The sequence below is a fragment of the Centroberyx affinis genome, unplaced genomic scaffold, assembly GCF_046629955.1.
Source record: "Centroberyx affinis isolate AG114_WGS23_722 - 3 ecotype Tasmania unplaced genomic scaffold, CSIRO-AGI_Caff_v1 ptg001676l_1, whole genome shotgun sequence".
NCBI lineage: Eukaryota > Metazoa > Chordata > Actinopteri > Beryciformes > Berycidae > Centroberyx > Centroberyx affinis.
The window spans coordinates 107553-130442 of NW_027280096.1; the positions used below are offsets into that span (position 1 = coordinate 107553).

Sequence of the window (22890 nt, forward strand, 5' to 3'; positions counted from 1 at the left end):
CTAGTACAGCTATGTAGGAGACAAATTATATATAGGTCCAAAATCGCCGAACTTATCCTTTAACAGACTTGGCCCTGGTGCGACTCGACAGCAGTGGCAGGGTGTGTGCCATGCTCTCCCCGCTGAGCTACAGAGGACTGCTGGGCCAAGTTCCTATCTTAGCTGCATCTTAGTTAATAGCCCATCTGTTTTGGGAGTAATTACAGCTGAGTGAGATTTTTTGCTCCAACATTTTTAATCTAATTAATCAAAAATATCCCCGGTGTCTGTGCCTGTCCCCTGTGCCCTTCATATCTCAGCAATCCTTCCAACTCTCTCCCAACTAGGCTATAGCCTTAGATCGAGTGTGTGTGTGTGTACACGTGTGTGTGTGTGTGTGTGTGTGTGTGTGTACATGTGTGTGTCAGAGTGTGTGCCTTGTGTGTGTCTAAGCCCTCATCCCTATCAGGCCCTTGTGTTGCGCTGACAGGAGCAGTCAGCATCTCAGCCTGATCCCTCTCTCTCTCTCTCTCTCTCTCTCTCTTTCTCTCTCTCTCTTTCTCTCTCTCTCTCTCTCTCCCCCTTGTCTCGTTCCTCTGACTCAGACCGGCCTGGGAAGTTTCTGGAACAACGATAATGTTTTTTCCCCACAGCTCAGTCCTCGGTGGCTCAGTCCCGATCTTCTCACGGCTGCCAAGATCGGGGAAATCAGAGTCCCTGTGGTTAAAGGTGCTTTCAGACGGAGCGGCGGACATCAGCAAAGCGTCCGCAGTTCCTCTCCGGTGAAGGGAGAAAGCTTTTCACACGGCGGTAGGCAGGCCGTGTTCGCAGGGAGAGGAATTCGTCATAGCAACGTAATCAAAACCGTATACAGCTTAAACCTCGTACACATAGCCCACTGCTAAATCTATTTCTTTAAAACAGTAAAAAAAAATTATGAACACAAATCAAAGATTATACAGTCGTAAATATTGTTTTTACCACGAAAGAAACCTACAAAGATATTTATTTAGATTGCCAATGTTATTGCTATTTGTTTGCTAAGTAGTTAGCTAGCTAGCGGTCGCCATGTTGAATGCTTTAGTGGGAAGTCTTTAACCCCTACTAAAATTTGATTGGCTGTGAGATGAAGCGGCAGCAGATTCAGCTTGGGCAAGTTGAACTGATTAAAATTTTTTAGCCTTTTTTTTTGCCCAACAAACATCCACCACAAACTTGTTGAATGCAAACGGTAACTCTGGAATCCACTGCTCCATTTGAAAGCACCTTCAGACTGGTGGTTCCCAACCTGGGGGTCATGAGAAATTTGGGGTTCGCAGCATGATTTTTGTGGTGCGGGGTCATGAGCTGATTCATAGAATGTGAAAAAACTATAGAGGTTAGAGAAGCGAGCTTATGACCGGAAAATCATCAGTTCAAATCCCAGGAGCGGTTGGGAAAATGTGAGTGTGGAATGAGTCAAGCTCTCTTTTCCCTCAGCAGCTACAGTGGAGTTGCCCTTGAGCAAGGCACTGAACCCCCACACATTCAAACTGAACCCTGTCTGAATGTGAAGCAGGATGTTACTGGAAAGGAGCGAGCATGCTCAGTCGACTTCCCCTAGATAAATAAAGGTTAAAATTAAAAAAATATATATTGCAGGGTTCCCTCTGTATTCATTCAGCAGTGGTGAGCCACCGCAGCAACGGAATTACCACAACTGCTAGAGAAAATTAAAATTAGCATTGTAATTTAGCCTTACTATCATCTAAGACTAAAATTAGTGTAGTCCAAATGTTTTACAAGTAATGATTTTACTATGATTAGAAAACATTTTTAGCACTACAACCTCAGCTTGAATCATAAGTTGGACCCAAACAGAGAGACAGATGTGGGGCAAGACTGGAGGAAACACTATTGGCTAATATAGAAAATTAGTGTTTTTCATCTTTGTGACATCTTTGAGTTTTTCTGAAATAATTTTGTATTTGCAGCCTTGGGATTTCCTCCTATAATTAACCAAGTAGCCTAAAAAGGGAACACAGAAAAATCATAATTTTGGGCTTCATTTTTGGGCCGCTGTGAGCCAAAAGGGTTGAGAAGCGCGTATTTAGACGGCCATGAGAAGATCGGATCTGTGCCACAGAGATGAACATCAGATCATTTGAGCTTGTCCAATCCAGCGTAGCGTGCGTCGTATGCGTCCGCTGACTTCCGGTCCCTGGAGGCCGCTAAATTTGTCGTCTGTCCTCCCTTAAGGGTCTCCGTGTTTTTGTTTTGCCACATCTGCTCCTAACATTATCTTGACACGGTCACATCTGCTCCTGGGTGAACGTTGGTGTGCCTCTGTTTGTGTGTACATGTGTGTGTGTGCATGTATGTGTGTGTGTGTGTGTGTTTGTTTGTGCGTATTTGTGCACATGCCTCAGTGTGCGTGCCTCTGTGAGCGAGACAGAGTGTGTTTGTTTTCTAAGTATCTCATAAGTTGTTGTGTCACACTCCGGCCTACTGACCCAGAGACATTATTGAATAGAGAGAAAGAAAATGAGAGAAAGAGAGAGAGAGAGAGAGAGAGAACAGTACTGTTGTTTGTTTCTAACCCAGATACTGTAGATGCCCGTCCATCAGGCCTGATATTATATTGAGCAGAAATCCAATGGAAAACAATGGATTTTCACTGACAGACATCAAGTTTTTCTAATGTAGTTTCAAGCCGGGTTGGATTTCCTCTGTGCGGTGAATGAAATGACCTCTCTGCTGCTGCGACCTTTAGGTCTGACTGGAGTCACGCTGGGAAAAACAAGACACGCTCTCATGATCTCATCCCTAAACCAGTCACTACTGGTTCAAACCACAGGTTCATTACCACACCAAAGAGAGAGAGAGAGAGAGAGGGAGGGTAGGGGAGGGGGAGTGGGAGTTAGGGGAGGGTGGTGGGAGGACAGAGGAGGAAAGAGAAAAAAAGGGAAAGAGAAAGATGTGAGGATAGGAGGAGAAACAGAAACAAAGAAAAGAGGGATGGAGAGCAAGAAATGGTGGTGGACGTTTACCGTAAAGAGGGAAAGAGACGGAAAGATGGAATGATAGAGGAGAGGAGGAGAAAGTGATGGAAGTGATGGAAAAACAGAAAGAGATGGAAGGATAGAGAAGGAACGACAAAGATGGAAGGATAAGAGAGAAACAGTGATAAAGGATGAGGCTACAAGGAACAGAGATGGAAGTTTAAAGAGGAAAAGAGACAGAAAGATGGAAGGATAGAGAGGCAGAAAGGAGAAAAAGAACAGTGAATTGACAGGAAAAACAGAACGAGGTGGAAGGATAGAGGAGGAAATGGAAAGAGACAGATGGAACGATAGGGACAGAAACAGATAAAGAAATAGAGGGATGTTGGGAAGGAGAAATAGAGAGAGAAACAAAGAAATATGAGGACATTTTGAGAAATTTGAGAGAAAAAAGACAGAGAAATGGTTGCATAAGGACAGAAAGAAATACAGAGAAAGAGAGGGATGGAGAGAGAATAAAAACAGATGTAAGGATAGAGAGGGAGAGAGTCAGAGGAAAAGAGTTGAATAGATGGAGAGATACCAACAGACAAAGTCCGTCTCCTGTGCTGCAGAACAATGGTGTTGAATTGAATTACTGTTTAACGGGTGTGTGACAGGAGCCCATGTGCTCTGTGGGCAGTAAATACCAGGCTGTCTGTCATGGTGTCTGTGTGTGTGCGTGTGTGTGTGTGTGTGAGAGAGAGAGAGAGAGAGAGAGAGAGAGAGTGTGTGTGTGTGTGTGTGTGTGTGTGTGAGTGTGTGAAAGAGGGAGAAAAAACACAGAAAGTCTGACTTTGTATGTGAGATAAACAGAGAGTTTGTGTAAGTTTGTTTGTGATAGTGGAGTTTGTATTGTGTGTGTGTGTGTGTGTGTGTGTGTGTGTGTGTGTGTGTATGTGTGTGTGTGGTGGGTGGTCCAGAGCAGAGAGGTCGGGGCAGAGCTGTGCCACCCGACCCCCCCCACACACACACACACACACACAAACACACACACACACACACACACACACACACACACACACACACACACACACACACACACACACACAACAGAGAGCACTGTATACTCAGCCTTTGTTTTCTGGACACTTTCTCTCTCTCTCTCTCTATTTATTTCTTCTTCTACTCTGCCTTTTCCTCATTCATTCCTTCAACTCCCCCCTTCACAACTCTCTCCATCTATTCTTTCCCTTCCTCCTACATTCCCTCTACTTTCTTGTTTTCTCCCTCGTCTCTTCCCATTTGCTTTTCTTTCTCTCTTTCCCCCCTCTTCCCTCTTTTCTGCCGTAATCCTTTTCTCCCCTCTCTCCTGTGTTTCCTCCCTCCATCCTTCCTCTCTCTCCCTCTCCATCCCTCACATCCCTCCCCTTTCACCCTTTCTCTTTTCTCTCTCCTTACCCTCCTATCCCCTCCTCTCTCTCTCTCCATCCTCCCCCCCTTACTCTCTCCCCCTCCATCTCTTCTCTCCCTCACCTCCCTATTCCCCCTCTTTCCCTACATCTTTCCCCATCTCTATCTCTCCTCTCCCCTTTAACTCCCTGTTCCTCCTCTCTTCCTCCATCTTTCCCCTAAACTTCCTTCTCCGTCTCTCCTCCCCCCTTACCTCCTTATTCCTCTCGTTCTGCATCTGTCCTCCCCCCTTCACTCAAAGACTCATCTGTTCAGACTGGCCTTCGTTTATCCTCTGTGTCTAAAATAATTTCAGTTTTTATGTCTTATTGTTTTTATGTCTTACTGTTTTTTACTGTTTTGTGGTCTTATTTTGACTATTTTACTTGGTGACTCTGTGAAATGTGCTTTATAAATAAACTTTACTTACTTACTTACTTTACCTCCTTCTCCCTTCCCGCCATCTCTCCCTCTCCGTGTCCCTCCTACAGTTTGACATTAACCAGCTGATGACCTCAGTGAATGTAAGCCAAAGCCTCAGTCCCATCCACAAGCCGCTGGACTCCCCCGGCAGCGGTGGCAGCGGCGGCAGCGGTGGCAGCAGCGGCATCGTGGGCGGAGCCGGCGGCGGGCTGGTGGAGCAGTCGCCGGTGGACCGCACCAAGGGCTTCTTCCCCGACGAATCAGAGCCCCTGCTCCGCTGTGACTCCACCTCCAGCAAAGACTCCGCCCTCAGCAGGACCGGCTCCTTCATTACCAAAGGTGAGCTGGGAACTCTGAATAGAATAGAATAGTTGCGAGGATCAAACTTGTGACCTTTTGGTTTACTTGGTTTACAGGACTTTCACTCTCTCTGTTTGGTCCCCCAAAGCCTACAGTTCTAAAGCCCACAGAATAGAATAGAATAGAATAGAATAGAATAGAATAGAATAGAATAGAATAGCGATTCAGTGTCTTGCCTTCTTGAAAAGGACATTTCAACAGGTCGCATGACAGTTGTGAGGATCAAACCTGTGAACTTTTGGTTTACAGGACTGTCATTCTGTCTATTAGGTTCCCATAGAATAAAATAGAATAGAATAGAATAGAATAGGATAGAATAGGGATTCAGTGTCTTGCTCCAAGACATTTCAACAGATCACATGACAGATGTGAGGATCAAACCTGTGAACTTTTGGTTTACTGGACTTTCACTTGATCTGTTTGGTCCCCGAAAGCCTACCATTCTAAAGCCCACAGAATAGAATAGAATAGAATAGAATAGAATAGGGCTCAATGTCTTGCTCAAGGGCATTTCAACAGTTCACATGACAGTTGCGAGGATCAAACCTGTGAACTTTGGGTTTACAGGACTGTCGTTCTGCCTGTTAGGTTCCCATAGAATAGAATAGAACATGGGAAAAGACTTCCATTTTTGCACACACACACATACACACACACACACACACACACACACACAGCCAACTGGAGCTGCATTGCACCCCATATCAGGAATGACAGCCATTTCAGCCGGGGGAACCCTGACCTCTCACTTACTTGTGCACTTGTGTGCTGCCATGTGTGTCGTGTGTCAACAACACGCCGTCATGTCTGGAAATCCCACGCCACGTTTCTCCAGTGTGGCTCAGACACTTTGGCTTCCTTTGGTATAAAGCATCACAGACCGGCCGAGTTGGTAAACATGAATGTACTGTGCACCCTGTACTGAAGTCAACTCAGAATTCAAACAGTTACATCTCGTGCAAAAATTGCATAGTGCAGCTTTGGTGCACACTCCCACCATTTTATATCCTCGAATTAATATGCAGAAAACAAAATAACTGCCAGAAACAGGAGACAGTTTTATATTTCGCTCTTAAGTTTTGATTTGTCACTTCTCGTGCGCAGTGATTTCATGCTAGTGATCACACCCGACACCAGAGTTTCATTTGGGCAAATAAAGTGAAAATACAGCGTCTCAATTAGAGGGGTGGGATGCTCTTCTCTAGTGCACATCTGTCGGCCATCTTGGCAGGCAGTCAACAGGTGTGTGTTAAATGCTACAGGTGTCAGTAAGGAAACAATAAGCACAGCCAGTGACAGGTATTTGTGTCCATTATTCTAGAGTAGACATCTTTATTCACAGCATACACCCAAAACAAAATCAACAACTGAATTTATTCTTCACTCTCCAAGTCAAACAGGACGTTCATACTCCAGAAACTCTGTCCTCCAGACTTAAAAGAGACCGATTTAATCCCGAAACTCCCCATGAGATCGACTCCTAAGGGAAACTGCTGAATAAATGTGATCAAACAATGTTGCAAATCTTTCATCTGACAAAGTATTTCTGGTGGCCAAGATGGCTCGTTCTCAGAGAAAAGGCCGGGCTTCTTGGCAGCGGCCTGTGAAGATATTGTATATCAGTGGTGTCAAATTTTCACACCCTTAGCAAATTATTCAGACACTCACTAATGTGTCTCACACAGCTCTGTCATTGAAAATAATGTGACAGCCGTGCAGTCACATATGGATGTGTGTGTGTGTGTGTGTGTTCGTGCGTGTGTGTGTGGTGACTGCCCCCATCTGGACACTTGGGGTAGTGCTCTCAGTTTTCTACCCTTATTTGTATTTACTGACATCAAATACTGTATGTACAAAAATGGTTTATTTTAATTAATCTTTAACCATCATATTTAAGACACTTTGAATGTCACATTTCAATTTCACATTCACATTTTGAATAAAATCAGTTTTATCTCCCTTTAAAGATAGATTTAAAGTGGAATAATAATTATAACAATAATAATAACAATAATAATCATTGTATTATTAACTTTTTATTTTTAAATACTACTGCTACTACTAATACTATGACTGCTAGGGTTAAAAAAGAATAAAAAATAGTCACAATAACAGCAGGGATTAAACAAGATTGTAAGTTACTATCTAGACTTAATAGCATGGCAGTTCTTCACATTTTCCACTGACTTTAGCTCAAGTCTTGTCACCCTTTGTTTAGTCACCCTCTCTCATTTGTGTTTTTTTTTTTTTTTTGCTTATTGCTCTCACTTCCTTGTCTGTCTCCATCATGCCAAAAAAAACACTAGCAGTCTAAAGTTCAATCGGTGGGGAAAACACTGTATGACCAATGGTTTACTTGTTTATATTTAACAAGGCAGGTTAAAATATAAAAATGCAACAAATTTCCATCCATCTCTGACCATGTTCTATCTATTGGAGACTATCGGAAACACTGAAACAATATAAAAGAATACCTCTATTTTTTATTATTATCCTTATTTATCTATTTCTATCTTTCTTTTTTAATGTCATTTTACTAGGCAAATTGTATTTTTTGTGTTTTATTAAGTTTGCCTTGCCTTGCGTATAAGCACAAATTTAGTACATAATATGTTAAGATATTCATAATAGCTTAGAACTTAGAAGAGTTTAGAGAGAGTTAGAGAGTAATGTATTATAGGCCCTATTTTGTCTTCAATTTCTATAGCTTTTGGTCTGTTCAGTTCTTAGCCTACTTTTACTCTTCTGTAAGCACTTTGTAAAGTTGTTTGATTAGATTTGATTGTAAGACTTTTTTTTATCATTTTATGTTTATTTTATTGTGTTTTGCTTTATCTTGCTTTAGGGTTGGGTTAGGGTTAGGGTTAGGCCTTATTTATTGTGTCGTGATATTATCTACCTGCTATTTGTTTTGTGGTACTATTGTTTTACTATCTTACTGTATACTGTGAAGCACTTTGTAAACTGTGTTTTAGAAAAGTGCTATGTAAATAAAGTTATTGTTATTATAGCTATATGTAAACCATTCTCTCTCTCCCCCTCTCCCCTCCAGAGAAGAAAGACACGGTGCTGCGGCAGGTGCGTCTGGACCCGTGCGACCTGCAGCCCATCTTCGACGACATGCTGCACATCCTGAACCCTGAAGAGCTGCACGTCATCGAGGAGATCCCCGCCGCCGAGGACAAGCTGGACCGGCTGTTTGAGATCGCCGGGGTGAAGAGCCAGGAGGCCAGCCAGACGCTGCTGGACTCCGTCTACAGCCACCTGCCCGACCTGCTATAGTGGAGGATGGAGGAAGGAACCAGAATCTGCGTGGGAATCGGATCGAATTTCAAAGTGGGGAAACTCAAAGCGGGAAGGAAGAGTCAGTTCTGGCATTAAAAGATCTAGCAGTGTAAAGGCACGGGTGGTGTTTTCGGTTATTGAGTTCACTGATCTGATCCCTGTATGGAGTGAAGAGGGGGAGTCCGAATCGACGTCACTTCACATTCTTCGGTGATTTGAGCTTGTCATTGTAGCTAAAGGGGGGGTGACCTACTTCCTCCAACGAGTCCTTCCAGGTCTTTAGCGGGACGGACCTGACACATTAGTCCTCTTCATCCTCCCACCTCCCTCTGTATCCACACTGTCACCATCCTCTGGCACCGCTCTCAAGGCCATGATACAGGGTCAACACTTAATGTAGTTAAGTGATTTTAAGCGTATGTTTTTCACTTTACATTTGTTCAGTATGTAACTCCTTTGACTTTTTCCAATTGCCAATTCCTTGTCCTGTTTAAAGGAGTGTTGGTCAACTCAGCTGCCCTCAAAGTTGCCCGAGTATCACGACCTTAATAATGAGACTCAAGTGTCCAAACTAGTGCAAACCTGGGCTGAGAAGTAGCTGAATATATATTGAATATTTGGGAAAAAATATAAGGAGCGCTTTGTTTATCTTCACTTGCAAATGATGTGTTCACCTTTAAAGGATAATACCGGTGTTTTCTTAAGTTGTGCCATTCGTCTAGGTTGCCCTCTCCTCTACATTATTCCTGCTGGTGTCTGCACACAGTCGGCATAGTTGGATATATCAGGTTTTGTTTTCCTCCCTTCAGAAGGCGCTATTTGCTGCCGTTCATTTTTGTACAGTATGAAAAACAACTCACACAGACTTGAAAATTGCCCAAGCTAGATAATCCATCACAGTAAACATGAGGCCTTAATTTAATTTTATCAAAGTTTCTGTTTTATCGTTATTTCACTGGGCCTAAGTTGAGTTGTTTTCATATCAGTGCTGCATTAGGTTACGCTCTGCTTACTGTCAATCACCTGATACCAACAGGAAGAAATGGAAAAATGTCCTCCAGGTAATACTCCCATAAAAACCTTATCTCGCCTTACAAACTTTACTGTCACATCCATGTCTTGTTTTTGGGGAATCTTTGTTAGTCAGGACAGCAATTAATTTCAAGCTAGGTTTGACACTGTAAAGTTTGTTTTTTAAAGATGACAGAAAATAAGTAAATGTTAAAAAAATGTAATTACATTCTGGGGAATGTAACCTACACACAGACAGTAGTCAATGGGCTATAACTATAAATAACACTGGTATTATCCTTGGTGTTTAAGGTGCTTAAGTGTGTTTAAGTGTCTTGGAAGATAAGGTATTCAAAGGTATTTTTGCCCAGGTGTGGATCGACCCTGAAGTCATGTGCCTGATCTTGTTAAGTCTCCCATTTTTCAGCCCACAAACCCCCGTTTTGAGTGAACCCACCCACCCATCCCATCCCACCCCACCCATCCCATCCCATCCCATCCCACCCCACCCCACCCCACCCTCTGACCCCCCAAGCAGCCTACACCTAGAGAAGATCGACTCTCCAGGTCTAAGCTTCATAGCTTGTAACCTCTCTGCCAGAACAACAGGGGTACAATGATTCAAGCCCTGACCTGCTGCTCTGGAAGCAAAGCCATATATCTCAAATATTGGATTAATTCACTGAAATAATCCAATATTAGAATACTGGATTAATATTTAAGTAATCCAATATTGAAATATTCTGATATATGGCTTTGTCTTGAACTCACACACAATAAGTGAACAGGAGGGGCGCAGCGTCCCAGCCTGCTTCTCTGGAAACCAAAGCCATATATCTAAAACTGTTTAGATACGTTGCTTTGGAAGCTTTGTTACTGTTGGACTCATGGACAGTATACCACAAACACTACTACCAGTACACACATTAAGATTCAAATCACTGCTAGCTAGCCCTCTTCGCCTCAACAATGTAGCGTTGATAAAGTGTTCTTGATACATTTTGGAGCTTCATGTCTGTGTGTTGTTGGATCAGACTCAGGCGTCTGAGTGTTTCAGTGCTATAGAAAGAATAATAAAACAAAAAAAAACACACTTTTCTTTCATGCAGTTGTACGTCGCTACATGCTCAGTGTGTAGTTGATACTAAAATGTAACGATATTGATGCACTAATTATTTTTTCTATGGGAGAGGCAGACATGTATTTTCTCTCTCCTTGCCACTTCATTTTCTGTTTTTATTTTACTTTGAAATGCTGTTAACTAACATTTGATTATGTTGTCATTTTTTCTACATTTATTTTGAATTATGTTATCATTGTAGCATCTTTTTGTTTTTTGTTTTTTTAGCATTTTGATTTCATTGTTGCACCAATGTATCTCATGTTTTCACGGGCATTCAGATGTATTTCCCCCTGCTTGGTGCGACAAGACGACCTCGCCGGGATGTAAGATATGCATACTCCATACTCTACTTGAAATCTGTCTACTTGTGGTACTTGATTTAAATGAGGAAGAAACAATGTACTCTTTCAGTTCCTTCCAAATTCCATGTTCTTAAAATAATAATTGAGAAAAAAAAATAATAAAAAAGCACCACCAAAAAAACTCATTCAAAGATGATTTCGCTGTGAAGTGTCGGCATTGAATTTAACAGGCGCCATGAGAGCAGCGCATGATGGATTGTCTTTTCGCCAAGCCAGTCGATATCAAAGCTACTCTGGTGCTAGACGTGAACACTCACCGGCTGGCCTGATGCTGGGGGACTCGACCCCCCGGACAAAAAAAACTATTTAAAGTATTCCAGACTGAGTGAAGAGTGAAGATTGCACTGCTGTGGACTTTGCTGATGATGGGGATGTCGATGATGATGATGATGATGATGATGAAAAGGATGATGAGGATGATGACTGTGATGTGTGAGCTTGCTCTCCACGTCACTGTGGAGACTCAAACTGCAGGGTGTGAGCGTTATATTTTCTAAGCGATTCTGAGAGGACAAAGGTGAGGTTTGACATGCACATGTGCTCCGGTGGATGATTTCATCAAACTTCACACGTGTAACCAGTATGTTTACTACTATGTAACCTCTTAAAATCAACCAATTAAAGCTCAAAACATTTGTCATAACGTTGCGTGTGGTTGTCCCTCATTCAGATTTGTGTCCCTGCAAAAGGTTGGAATTCATGCATTGGTTCAAGAAGTGAGCAGGGGTACAAAGACACAGGACACCTGGTACAACATGCCTGTCTTAAAGTGCAAAGCATCTAAACGTGGAGAGTTTTGTTCCAAATCTAGATCTCCACCATTTGAAAAAAAAAAAAGTGATAGTTACTCTTTCAAAATGTTTGATAACACAAAATTGAAACAGATTATGGTACTTTTTATGTCCCGCCCATAGACTGTAAAAAAAAAAGATGGACATAGTGAGTGTGATGTCACCCATTGGCTTCTTAAGGGCCGTTTTGAAGCCTGGAGATTGTGTTTACGATTGCTGCCATGTTGACATTCTTTGGAGTCAGTGAAGCCTTTAAGTGGAGTTTGGGTTGGCCCATTGGCAATGAATAGGCAACCTGTCAATCAAAAACAAGAGTTTACAAAACGCTGAACAAAAAGAAATAAAATCAAATACATTAAAACACGCAATAAAACAACAACAATAATAAAACACAATAAAACACAGGTTAAAAAGAAGGAAAAGCCATGCAATAGAGGTGTGTTTTTAACCGTGATTTAAAAACATCCACCGATTCAGCCATTCTGACATTGCTGACACTATTACTTTGAAAATCGCCATATTAGAAGAAGTGAAATTAGCTACTGAGACCATAACCTCTTGTGGAAAATATGTATTGACTTTATATTTTGAGCGAGAAGTTGGGTTGTGGTCCCATTGACTTGCATGGAGTCTTTTTGGAGCCTCTAGTGGACGTTAGAGGAACTGCCGCTGCCGCCACTTCAGCATTGGCTTCGAAATTCACCTGTGGTTTTGGCCGCTTGGTCCCACCGTCATGGTACATGGTGTGTGGGACATTATGTTGTCACGGTGGCTGCTGTCTGTCTGTGTGTCTTTGTGTAGACACATTCTTGTGAACACAATAACTCAAGAACAATACATAATGGAAACTTCCTCCTCATGTATTACCTAAGTTTTTCTTTCTTTTTTCCATTCTTCATTTTTCTACTTCCTACTGTACAATGAATATTCACACAAATGCATGCATGTCCCATTACCCAATTAATATCCCAACCTCTTATACACCCACTTGTGGACTTACATCTCATTTACACACACACACACACACACGCACAACTTCAGTCTCTAGGGTGCTCCTCTCCTCATTCTTGTCAGATCTCTCTCTCACTTTTCTCATTCAAGTATTTACAGTGAGCAGTGGAGAAGGTCACTGTGGCTCCAGTTACCACAAGTGCTATCCCATGACACTGAGACGGGTGGAGTTTTTCAATAGGGTTGTTGTGTGTGTGTGTGTTTGCGTGTTCTTGTGTGTGTGCCTGTGTATTATGTGCCCGTTTGTATCTTCGTATATGTGCATGTATGTTGGTGTACGCCTATACTCGCATCCACACATGAACATTATGCAACAGTTATGCCTAGGTGTGTGAGTGTGTGTGTGTGTGTGTGTGTGTGTACATGCCTGAGCGTGTCTACATGCGTGTGTGTGTGTGTGCACGTGTGTGTGCATGTGTGTGTGTTCATCGTATAACAGGCCAAGGAGCAGAGACAGAGGACTGGTGTTGCCAAGATCTCTCTGATCTCCACCAAAAGACAAGGGGAGTGTTATTCAGCAGAGTACAATGGAGTACAAAACAATAGTTTTATGGCACAATAGAGGGCTTCAAGGCGCCATGGCACACCTACTGGCAGCCATATTGGAGGTCATCTGCTCTTTGGCAACAGTGGCTGTGAACAACTGGTTCTGTTTCTAAATGAACTTGGTCGTCTCAACAGAATTCAATAGACATGGCTGATAAAGTCTGTGCTGTTTTTGACTGGGAACTGATCGCTTACCACTGGTACATCTGATTGATTCTGTCTTTAGATGTCAGCTTGTTAGTTAGATAACTATAGTAACTGGTCAGCTGAGCTAAACATCACTGTCCTGTTAAACACATCTGATTTGCACACTAAGGAATGTAATAAAAGTTAGCGTTAGTAGTGCCTAGTCTGATAACACTGCTTTTTAATGTTGCTCTGCTGAATTAGCCTGCTGGCTAGTTAGCTAGCTTCCAAAGCCAAAAACTTCAACTTGTAGTGTTTTGGATTAGAGGTTAGTGCTAAAGATGAGACTGTTTGTGTCACAGTAACCAAAATGTAACCAGTAACCAAAAATCTACCTTAATGTTAAGGAACGGATCTATAGCCACACCACAACAATCTATTTCAGGTATCCCGCTTTTTCTTGTCCAGTTTTTATCTATTTACCAATTCTCTAATGGATCTCATGACAACCCCTGCTCTGGTTTGAGTCTGATTTTATACAACCGATTTTATTATTTTAGAAATCTGATTGGTCAAAGTCCCATAAAGCCTGGTTAGCCGTGCTTTATTGGTTGCTATGCCAACTCTTGTGGTAACCAGGGATCTATTTAGCAGTCTTCAGTTTCTTTTGTAAACTGAACTCTTCAAACAGTCACATGCTGTGGTAACTGTGGTATTAAAGCAATAAAGGCCAGGCCATCAGTGCAGATTGCTTCATACCTATAATCACAGACAAGAATGTCCTCTCAGCCATTACTGCTATCATAAGTCATGGAAGGAATTTACATACTCACCAAAACATAATGATCTTAAAGCAGCTGTGTTACAATTTATGTTGTCAATCTTAAAGCACAAGTAGAGCAGTTGACAAACCAGTTCATCAAAGGCACAGCACTCAAACTATTGTTCATATAATGCTACCAGAGAATAATAATGAGTCTACTCTTTATTATTATTGATTGTGTGTACATTTCATTAATGATGATATACTGTATAATGTTATTATTAATAGCTGGCTTTGTATCATTTTTACAGGCATAACTTTCAAAGGGTTAGGGTTTCAAATAATTTCCATCACTGTTAATTGAGGGTAATTAGAGTGTTTTTACATTCTGCTCTGTTCTGATCATCCACACATAAATTTAGCTAACAGCAGTCCATATTATGAAAGGATACTGTACCTTGAGATGAATTCACGTCTGATGCCTAATGCACTCTGACTCAGCCATACAATCCACTACATGCGTATTTTCGTAGTATTTTAAATGACTACTCTGTGGATAGTTGTTAAATTGCATGTTCTAAACACAAATAATTGCTGTACTTGTGCTAAGAGAGAAATGCACATTAGAGGACAATTTCTATGGGTAAAACCATTTCAAAGGTCCAGGGTCAAAAGTGCGTTGCATTGTTTGGATTCTTATCCGGTAGTTGTTCTGGTGTCTTCTATTGTTCCCTGACACTTAAACACACTTAAACTTAAACATTTGTGTCCAGCCACATATTGTGTTTGGATGAGAGGCGTCCCATGAATGCTTTTAACCACAATATACAAGAACTTGTACCTTATACTGCAAACAGTATCACTTTGCCTTGTTTACATGTAATTTTATGCACTCTGTTCAATGGAAGCGAGCAACTGGAAGCTATTTGTTTGTTGGCCAAAACAAAATTATTAAAATAAAACCCAAAGGTTGTACTGTATCTTTGTTTAATGGTTGATATTGCTTGATATATGGTTGATATATTATAAAAATGTTCCAAATGTTGTATAAAAGCAATAACATACTCAAGGTTGTGCCATGTGGTGATTTTGGCACTGTTGTGCTTCAATTATTGAGCTTCCTCTCATATATTACTGCTGAAACATCTAATGACGTCCAATTATTTCATTTCAGGGATTCAACATAATGCTGAAAGATCAAAGGTTAACAAACACCCAAACAAACTGCTACTCTTGTTTTTTTCCATATTTGAGCAGATTTTTGAGCAGACCTTTATCAGAGCTGGGAACTTTTTGAACGTTTTGTCCAAATGTGAAGTAGCAAGAACACCAGTGGGTGTGATTTTATTTTTATTTTATTTTACCTTTATTTTACCAGACAGGTCACTCAAGAGCAAATTCGTATTTACACGAACGGCCTGGCAAGAGGCTTTAGATAAATTATGGAATGATGATTCTTATTGTAATATTTGTTGATGTACTCTGTAAGGTGAAAAGTAATAAAGATATTGAACTAGGACAAAGCAAAAAAAAAAAAAAAGAGAAAAGATTGCCCTGATCTGGTTTTCAATTTCACCTCACTTCTGACAGCCAGGAATAAACAATGGTATGTGAAAATTTTACAGAAACTTGAGAAGGCAGAGAGAAGCGTTTGCAGAGCGTCTCGGATTCTTACTGGAAGAGCAGTGGAACCCGCAGGGCGACTGAGCGCTCCGTCCCTGACGCCGACTGGAGCCGCTGCTCTGCCGCGCGTCAACGATAATCTCCGCTGCATCACTCAACCTGTGCTGTATGTTGCTGTGATTGAGCTGATAATCAATACGTGATCAGGAAGTGGTTCGGTGTAGGGATCGAACCTGCAGCCTTCATGTTACAGGACGGACTGTCTAACCTCTGCGCGACACATCGTTTTCCAATCCGTCACCACATACAACATGTGGAAGGCAATTAAACTCATTACAGATTATTGATTACCTGCTAATCCGTGACATAATCCACTGGAACACTTCAACTAAAGTAAAGTAATCTGATTACAGCTGCTTTTGATTGCTTTGCCAAAAAAAACCCATTGTATATTAGATTTTTTTTTTTTTTCAGTTTACACACTATTCATTAAAATTGTCCACCTCCATATTCTCATTATCATCCAGAACCATGAACCATAATTTCACATTCAAAGTATTTTCTTTTGTCTAACAAGTTAGTTCAGCTATTTCCTGTAAAGATATCCGAAATCTGATAACAGATAACAGGTGCCATTTTTTCAATCAGATTACTGTTATGTTGGTCAGTGTAATCAGGTGTTTCCCATCCCTGGCAGTGCCCTGTAGCATTATGGGCAAATACTGATGTGTTAATGATTGCAATCACATGAAAGCCACAGTCAATAATGTTGGCCTGGCGGTGGACAAGCACTTCTGTTACTTTCATCCAGGGTCTACTCTCAGTGCTTCCCTCCTTCACTTTCATGCAAATGGCCACTGGACCCTTGCTCAAGGGCACACTGACTGTATTTGCTGAGGGAGGGAAGACTGTTACTCATTCACTTGGATTTTTATATGCCACAAGAACATACACTCACACTTTATTAGGAACACCTGTACACCTGCTTATTCATGCAATTATCCATTCGGCCAATCATGTGGCAGCAGTGCAATGCATAAGATCATGCAGATACAGGTCAGAAGCTTCAGTTCATGTTCACATCAAGCATCAGAATGGGGAAAAAATTTGACCTCAGTGACTTTGACCGTGGCGTGGTTGTTGGTGCCAGACGGGCTGGTTTGAGTTTTTCTGAAACTGACTGGTTCTAGCTGACAGACTGGTTCTAGCTGACAGAAAGGCTTCAGTAACTCAGATAACCTCTTTACAACTGTGGTGAGCAGAAAAGCATCTCAGAACGCACAACACGTCAAACCTTGAGGCGGATGTCACTTTGATAGCCGGTTGACTGATTGATTGAGCTGAAAGCTGATACCTACCCAGTATTAGTAAGGTGTTCCTAATAAAGTGCTCAGCGAATGTATTTGTTAATATTTACTTTATTCATTTCGATACTTCCTGGCCTCCAAGAGCAGCTGTGCTTGTTTGGAGATGCCTGGAGCACTCTTTCCACATCGAACGCATTAATTTAAAACTGCCTTTTTAATAATAAATTCACATCTATTCTGCAAATATTCTGGGTAAATTCCTCCACCACATCACTGCTCCTCTGTATTCCTTAACTTCTTTAAAAGGATGTGTCATTTTCAACATTTCCATGTGTCTAGTTTAGGGCAACACACATTTCTGTTATTTTTCAACACAACATACATTCAAACTATGTATTTAATACAATTTTCAGTGACCAAACCTATCTCAGTTATCCTATACATTTGGCTGAGGTCTGTGGTGTATATTTCTTGATTTGCCACACTGTCAGCTGGCACTGTGTGATTCACGCTGCGTCACTGTGTCTCTTTAGCGCTTTGTATTGTATTACATTGTTCCTGACCTGGATGATCCTTTAAAATGAGATTTCAAGTGGGCGATTTGTGTTGTCGCCTCCATCAACATCACATCCTCAACGCCCCGGCCCAGTATTGTGTTTGCGGTTGAGGTTGCTGCTTCATATGAAGATGGTAAATACAGGTCAACATAATCATTATTCTTGTGTGATTATTACACACACACACACACACCACATACACACCACATACATACACACACATACACACACAGGCTGAATCATGACAAGGAAACAGGAGAAATAATCAAACCAGTTGAGCCAGTGTCTGACACACTGAGTGGCCCCTTACCGTATTTCAGGAAGTTTTTGTGCAGCATGTTTCCCATAGTTCACAGTCAGGGCGTGACAGCCTGTACACTCCGCTCGCTAGAATAACGAAATGAGTTTTCTGAATCTATAGAGGAGAGAGTTACAAGCTTGTTGGACTGGACAGAGAGAGCAAAAAAGCCCTATGGTAAGAAAGCTGAAAGATTTTGCATTTCTGTGAATGTGTTTGCATTTGTTTGTTGTGACTTTATCCAGCTAGATTTCCAGTGTTCAGAGGATAGTGTGAAACTAATACTGGTTTACTGATGGAGCCAGTTGTCTATAGTGTGACCTCTTTTCTGTTTAGATGCAAGTTGCTTGGTAAAGGCACTTCTGTTGTAAATGTTCAACAGATCGTGGCTTTGTAAACAATTACATATCAACAGATATACTGGTAAGATCTTAATGGTGTCTGATGCTTATGAAAACCAAAATCTATACAGAGTGCATGGAGAGTTATTTAGGTTGCCATGACGGCGATATGGACTGTGTCAATCAGATTGTTTAGAATTGTCTGGATTCCCAGGCTTATCAGCATCTTTGTTGTTTTTTTGCTGGACTGACAGTAGTGGGTTTTCTGTGTATGAAATATTGCTGGTTTAATTCATCCATAAGTGAGACACTGCCTGGCTCCAATGCTCTTGTGGACTGACAGTGGTAATACTCTGTTGCAAATACATATTTTATCATCAAGGGTTTTACAAATTGCGTGCAGCATACTAAAAAGTGTTTTTCAATCCATAACCTTCATTTCAGAGCAATGCAATGTAAAGTGTAGCCTAGATCCTTGACCTTGACTGCTAAAAGAAGTTATTTTTTGATGTATTAAAGTTGGTCAAAACAGATCTAATTATTTTTCCTCTGGATCAAGCTATTTCTAAAAGTGAGAATATACTGTATCTCATTCAGAGAGAGCTTGATATATGTTTCTCTTTATATCAAACTATTGATTATCATCAGCCATGCAGTTTCCTCAGTGATTAGGCTCTTCACACACATCCACTCATATTTAAATGATTAAAATGAAGGTAGCTTTTACACTGCACATTTTAGGTATTTAGCTGAAGCTCTTATCCAGAGTGACTTGCAATGAGTGCAGCAGTATAATAAGCTTAAATTACTAGATCACCGACATTACAAGCAGCTTATTGTAATGACATTTTAGACATTTGGGCTGAAGCTGTTATCCAGAGTGACTTGTAATTAGTGCAGTAAAATAGTAAAACAGTAAAATAAGTGTTAATGACTGGGTCACTAACATTTCAAGCAACTGACAGGATGGAGTCCAAAGTCACAGGCCATGATAACTGACCCTTGAATGATGACAGATAAAGTATGTGATAGCTCTGTATGATAGGGAAGTGAAAAGAAAAATAATCATAGCCAAGTAGAGAGGTAGAAAGTTTTTTTTATTTTAAGTTTTAGAACACATTTAGATTAGTATTAGATTGGTATTAGAATAAGTGCTTTTTATAGTTGTTGTTGGGTTTTTTTTAATTTAACCTTTATATAAGCAGGTTAATACCACTGAGATTAGGACTTTTCTGTCAAGGGAGACAAGAGAGCAGCATCATGACAAACATAAAAGTTGCAGACCAACAACAAACAGCAATGTATAAAGTCAAACTCCAGTCAAAGTCACATAAAGAAAAAGCGAGGTAAGATGATGTATATAATCAAACTACACTCAAAATCCCAGAGTGCAAAGTAAACTATTTTCTACAAGTGCACCATAAGGAAGTAGTCCAAGGTAAAAACCAGGAGGATCAGGTAAATACAGTATGTATTGAAAAGATGATTTCCAGCTTACCACAGCAGGAAGTTGTTTTCGACAGTAATCAGGATTTGAATGTGTGTGACAACAGTCCCTTTGTGAAAGTCAAGCACCTGTGAATCTGATAGAATAGTACGCCTTCACACTATTCACATCTAATGACATCTGGTGCCACTTAAAGGACAAGGCTGGTGTTGCATTGCTTACAATCAACAAATCCTATGAAAATAACAAAATCAGCAATGATTTTGTTTTGCCAACAAGTCTCGTCCATGTAGCCGGTGCCCAATGAAGCCATGTCCCAGCAGCCATAGAACTCCATTGTATTAAATGGAGTTCCATTTAATAAACACATGTAAACACATTTGTGATCTCAGGAAAGTAGTTCCGTAGCACCGAAAATAGTCCCCGGCGTAATGAAGAATTTGTTCCCATTTGAATTTGATTTGGTAATAACTACAACAGCCTGACTTTTCGTGGTAACAGTTAGCGATTTTTAAAATTGAAACTATGTCTTTGTGAGCTGAATTTCAAGGTTTTTAGCTTACAATTGGAGCCAATTACTTCCGGGTTGACGGCTAAAAACGGTACGTGGGAAGTCAGAAAGTAACGGGAGTAGAGCAAACGCATTGTTGATTTTGTTATTTTCATAGGATTTGTTGACGGTAAGCAATGCATTAAAAAACACCGGCCTTATCCTTTAATGTGCTCACTGACTGGCAATACTGTCAGGACACTTCACATCTTTGTGGTGTGTTAAATGTAGTGGTGAAACGAGTACTAGAATATCCTACTCATGTAGAAGTACTGATATTTTACATAAGTAGAATAAAGTACTGGTGTAAAAATCTACTTAAGTCAAAGTAAAAAGTAGCTAATTTAAAATGCATTCTGACTTTCTTTTCCATGTGATTCTAAAAGGACGAGAGGACAGAGTTCAACCTCGATACTTTAATTGGAAAATTTGGAAATTACAAAATAAAGTGTAAAAACACAGTAAAGTCAGATTACTCTTCTCTTTGATGACTGTTCACTGCAAACACCACCTCAATTTGTTAGTTTATGTTGGTCCAGTTTCTGATGCTTAAACCACAAAATCTGTACTCTGTAATGGATGTGATTTTAAAATGTCGCTAAGTAGCCTACAGTACTTCAGTAAAAATGTACTTAATTAAGAAAAAGAAAAATACTTAATGTGTACTTGTACTAAATAAATTACAAGTACACAAAAAAGCTATACCCAATTACAGCATCTTGAGTAAATGTAATTAGTTACTCCGACCCTTGGTTAAATGACTGTACTGTGGATTAACTGCACACTCAGTCTAAACAGGGACATGAAGTTGTGTTGTGTTTGTGCCATGGGAGACAGACTCACTACAGGATCATTTGTGGAGGAGGTCATGCATCAGCCTTAATGTGCTGCTACGGATCAAGTTTTGCAGGAACTGTCACACTGTTCAGATTCAGTTTGACAAAATAATGATCTCCTATGCAGCTAAAGTTACCACTCCTTGTAAAGGTCAGCTGTATGTCTAGTCTTAATTGCACTTGCACTGTTTACGATGATGCAAGTACAATGCAATGTGAAGTTTGTTTCTGAAGTTGAAATCATAATGTTTCTTTTGTGAATCACCGATGATGAGACTGTCGATTTACAGTTTTTTACATGTAATCCTTTGCATGTCTTCTTTTTATAAGAGAAAAAAAAACAATCTACAAGACTATTAAATAACACCAACCCCACCCACATAAACACACACACACATACACCCACACATTTCTCTCTCTCTTATTCCCATTAGATGTCCTTACTGCTGTGTTAGACATGATTAACCAACACCATGCGGGGGCTTCTCTGACCAATGCAATTAAGGTTACATTGAAGAGGATAAGCCATTAAAGGTATGTATTCGCAAGCAGTGAATGGTTTATTGGTTTGTTGGTAGAAGCTGCCAATAAAGACACAGGTCTAGTGGCCAACAGGAAAATAGGTCTATTGTTTATGTAACGCTTGGCTTCTCAAGGTGTGAGTCAGGAATTTAAACAGGTCATGCATCTGAGTTTGCGTCCATTGGATCCCCACATTATCAGAAAGAAGCTTACAGTAGTAGAGAAAAGATCCACCATTAGGGTCCCTGGCAGGAAAATCCATGGGTTAAATATGGACCGAGCCTGAAGCCATATTGGGAGTTTCCAAATGCTGCTGACAACTAGGTTGACATCCTTGGAATGAAGAAAGTATTAAGTGATGAGGAGCTTGTCAAGCTTTAATATTTAACAAGACATTCTTTGGCACAAGGTCTTGTTGTTATATGACAGGTTGCCAGAACATGAATACACGCATAGTGAAAAGAGTTATGCATTTGACGATTTATTCTTCCACTTCAAGAAACACGTAAAAATACATCTGGTACCAGTTACTGAATCATAAATTGGCGTGCGTGAGTGCGGTCAACAGAAAATATCCACTCCCAGGCTCACCCCCTCTCTCTGTCAATGCCAAAAAAGATGAACAGGTGAAGGCAATCAAATATCATCACTACCATTACCGCCCAAGCCCCGGTGAACACGGCCACCACCTAAAATGACAGTGCAGTGAACAATACAAGACCACAAAACATAGAAAATACAGGAGACTTACATATGTAGCTCCTACATGAATAATAAAACGACAATATAATAGTAATGATATACTTCCGCTACTACTACTCCATACAGTCCATGCAGTTGATTCTAAATGATGTAATTTATTCTTTTAATAAATTCATGATTATAGGTTTATAAACTCTGCCAGGGCTAGCCCCGTTGGGACTGGCACTACACTGCGGGGGTGCCAGTCCCAAGTTGTTCCATTAAAAACCATTATGAAAACATTCTGTACTGCGCTTTGACTTCATTTAGGCAATGTTTCCACATCGGAATTTGCCAATCTGACAAGCTTTCTGACGTCCTTGAACGCTTTTCTGCTACACTAGTAAAACATATTGTTTGAAAGTATTTGCTATATTTTGTGGCTTCTCCTAGTTGTTTTCGTATGGATGTCTTAAAAATGGCTGCAACTCTTCTTCTACGCCCCCAACCGGGCTACAGTAACTTTTACAGCTCAC

At 40.7% G+C, this 22890-nt stretch overlaps 2 protein-coding genes across 2 annotated transcripts in view; both read left to right on the plus strand.

Annotated features, from left to right (window-relative positions):
• Positions 1-9305, plus strand: part of tnfrsf21 (tumor necrosis factor receptor superfamily, member 21) — a 47970-nt gene extending 38665 nt beyond the window's left edge. Inside the window, exons 5-6 of the mRNA XM_071528438.1 lie at positions 4883-5153; positions 8227-9305. Coding sequence (XP_071384539.1) covers positions 4883-5153; positions 8227-8456 — 501 coding nt within the window. The 3' untranslated portion in view covers positions 8457-9305. The remainder of the gene's footprint in view (positions 1-4882; positions 5154-8226) is intronic.
• Positions 9306-18049: 8744 nt separating this feature from the next.
• The window catches only part of LOC139651502 (uncharacterized), a 51951-nt gene continuing 47110 nt past the window's right edge, over positions 18050-22890 (plus strand). Inside the window, exons 1-2 of the mRNA XM_071528436.1 lie at positions 18050-18154; positions 21586-21685. The gene's annotated coding sequence lies outside the window, so the exon portion shown is untranslated. The remainder of the gene's footprint in view (positions 18155-21585; positions 21686-22890) is intronic.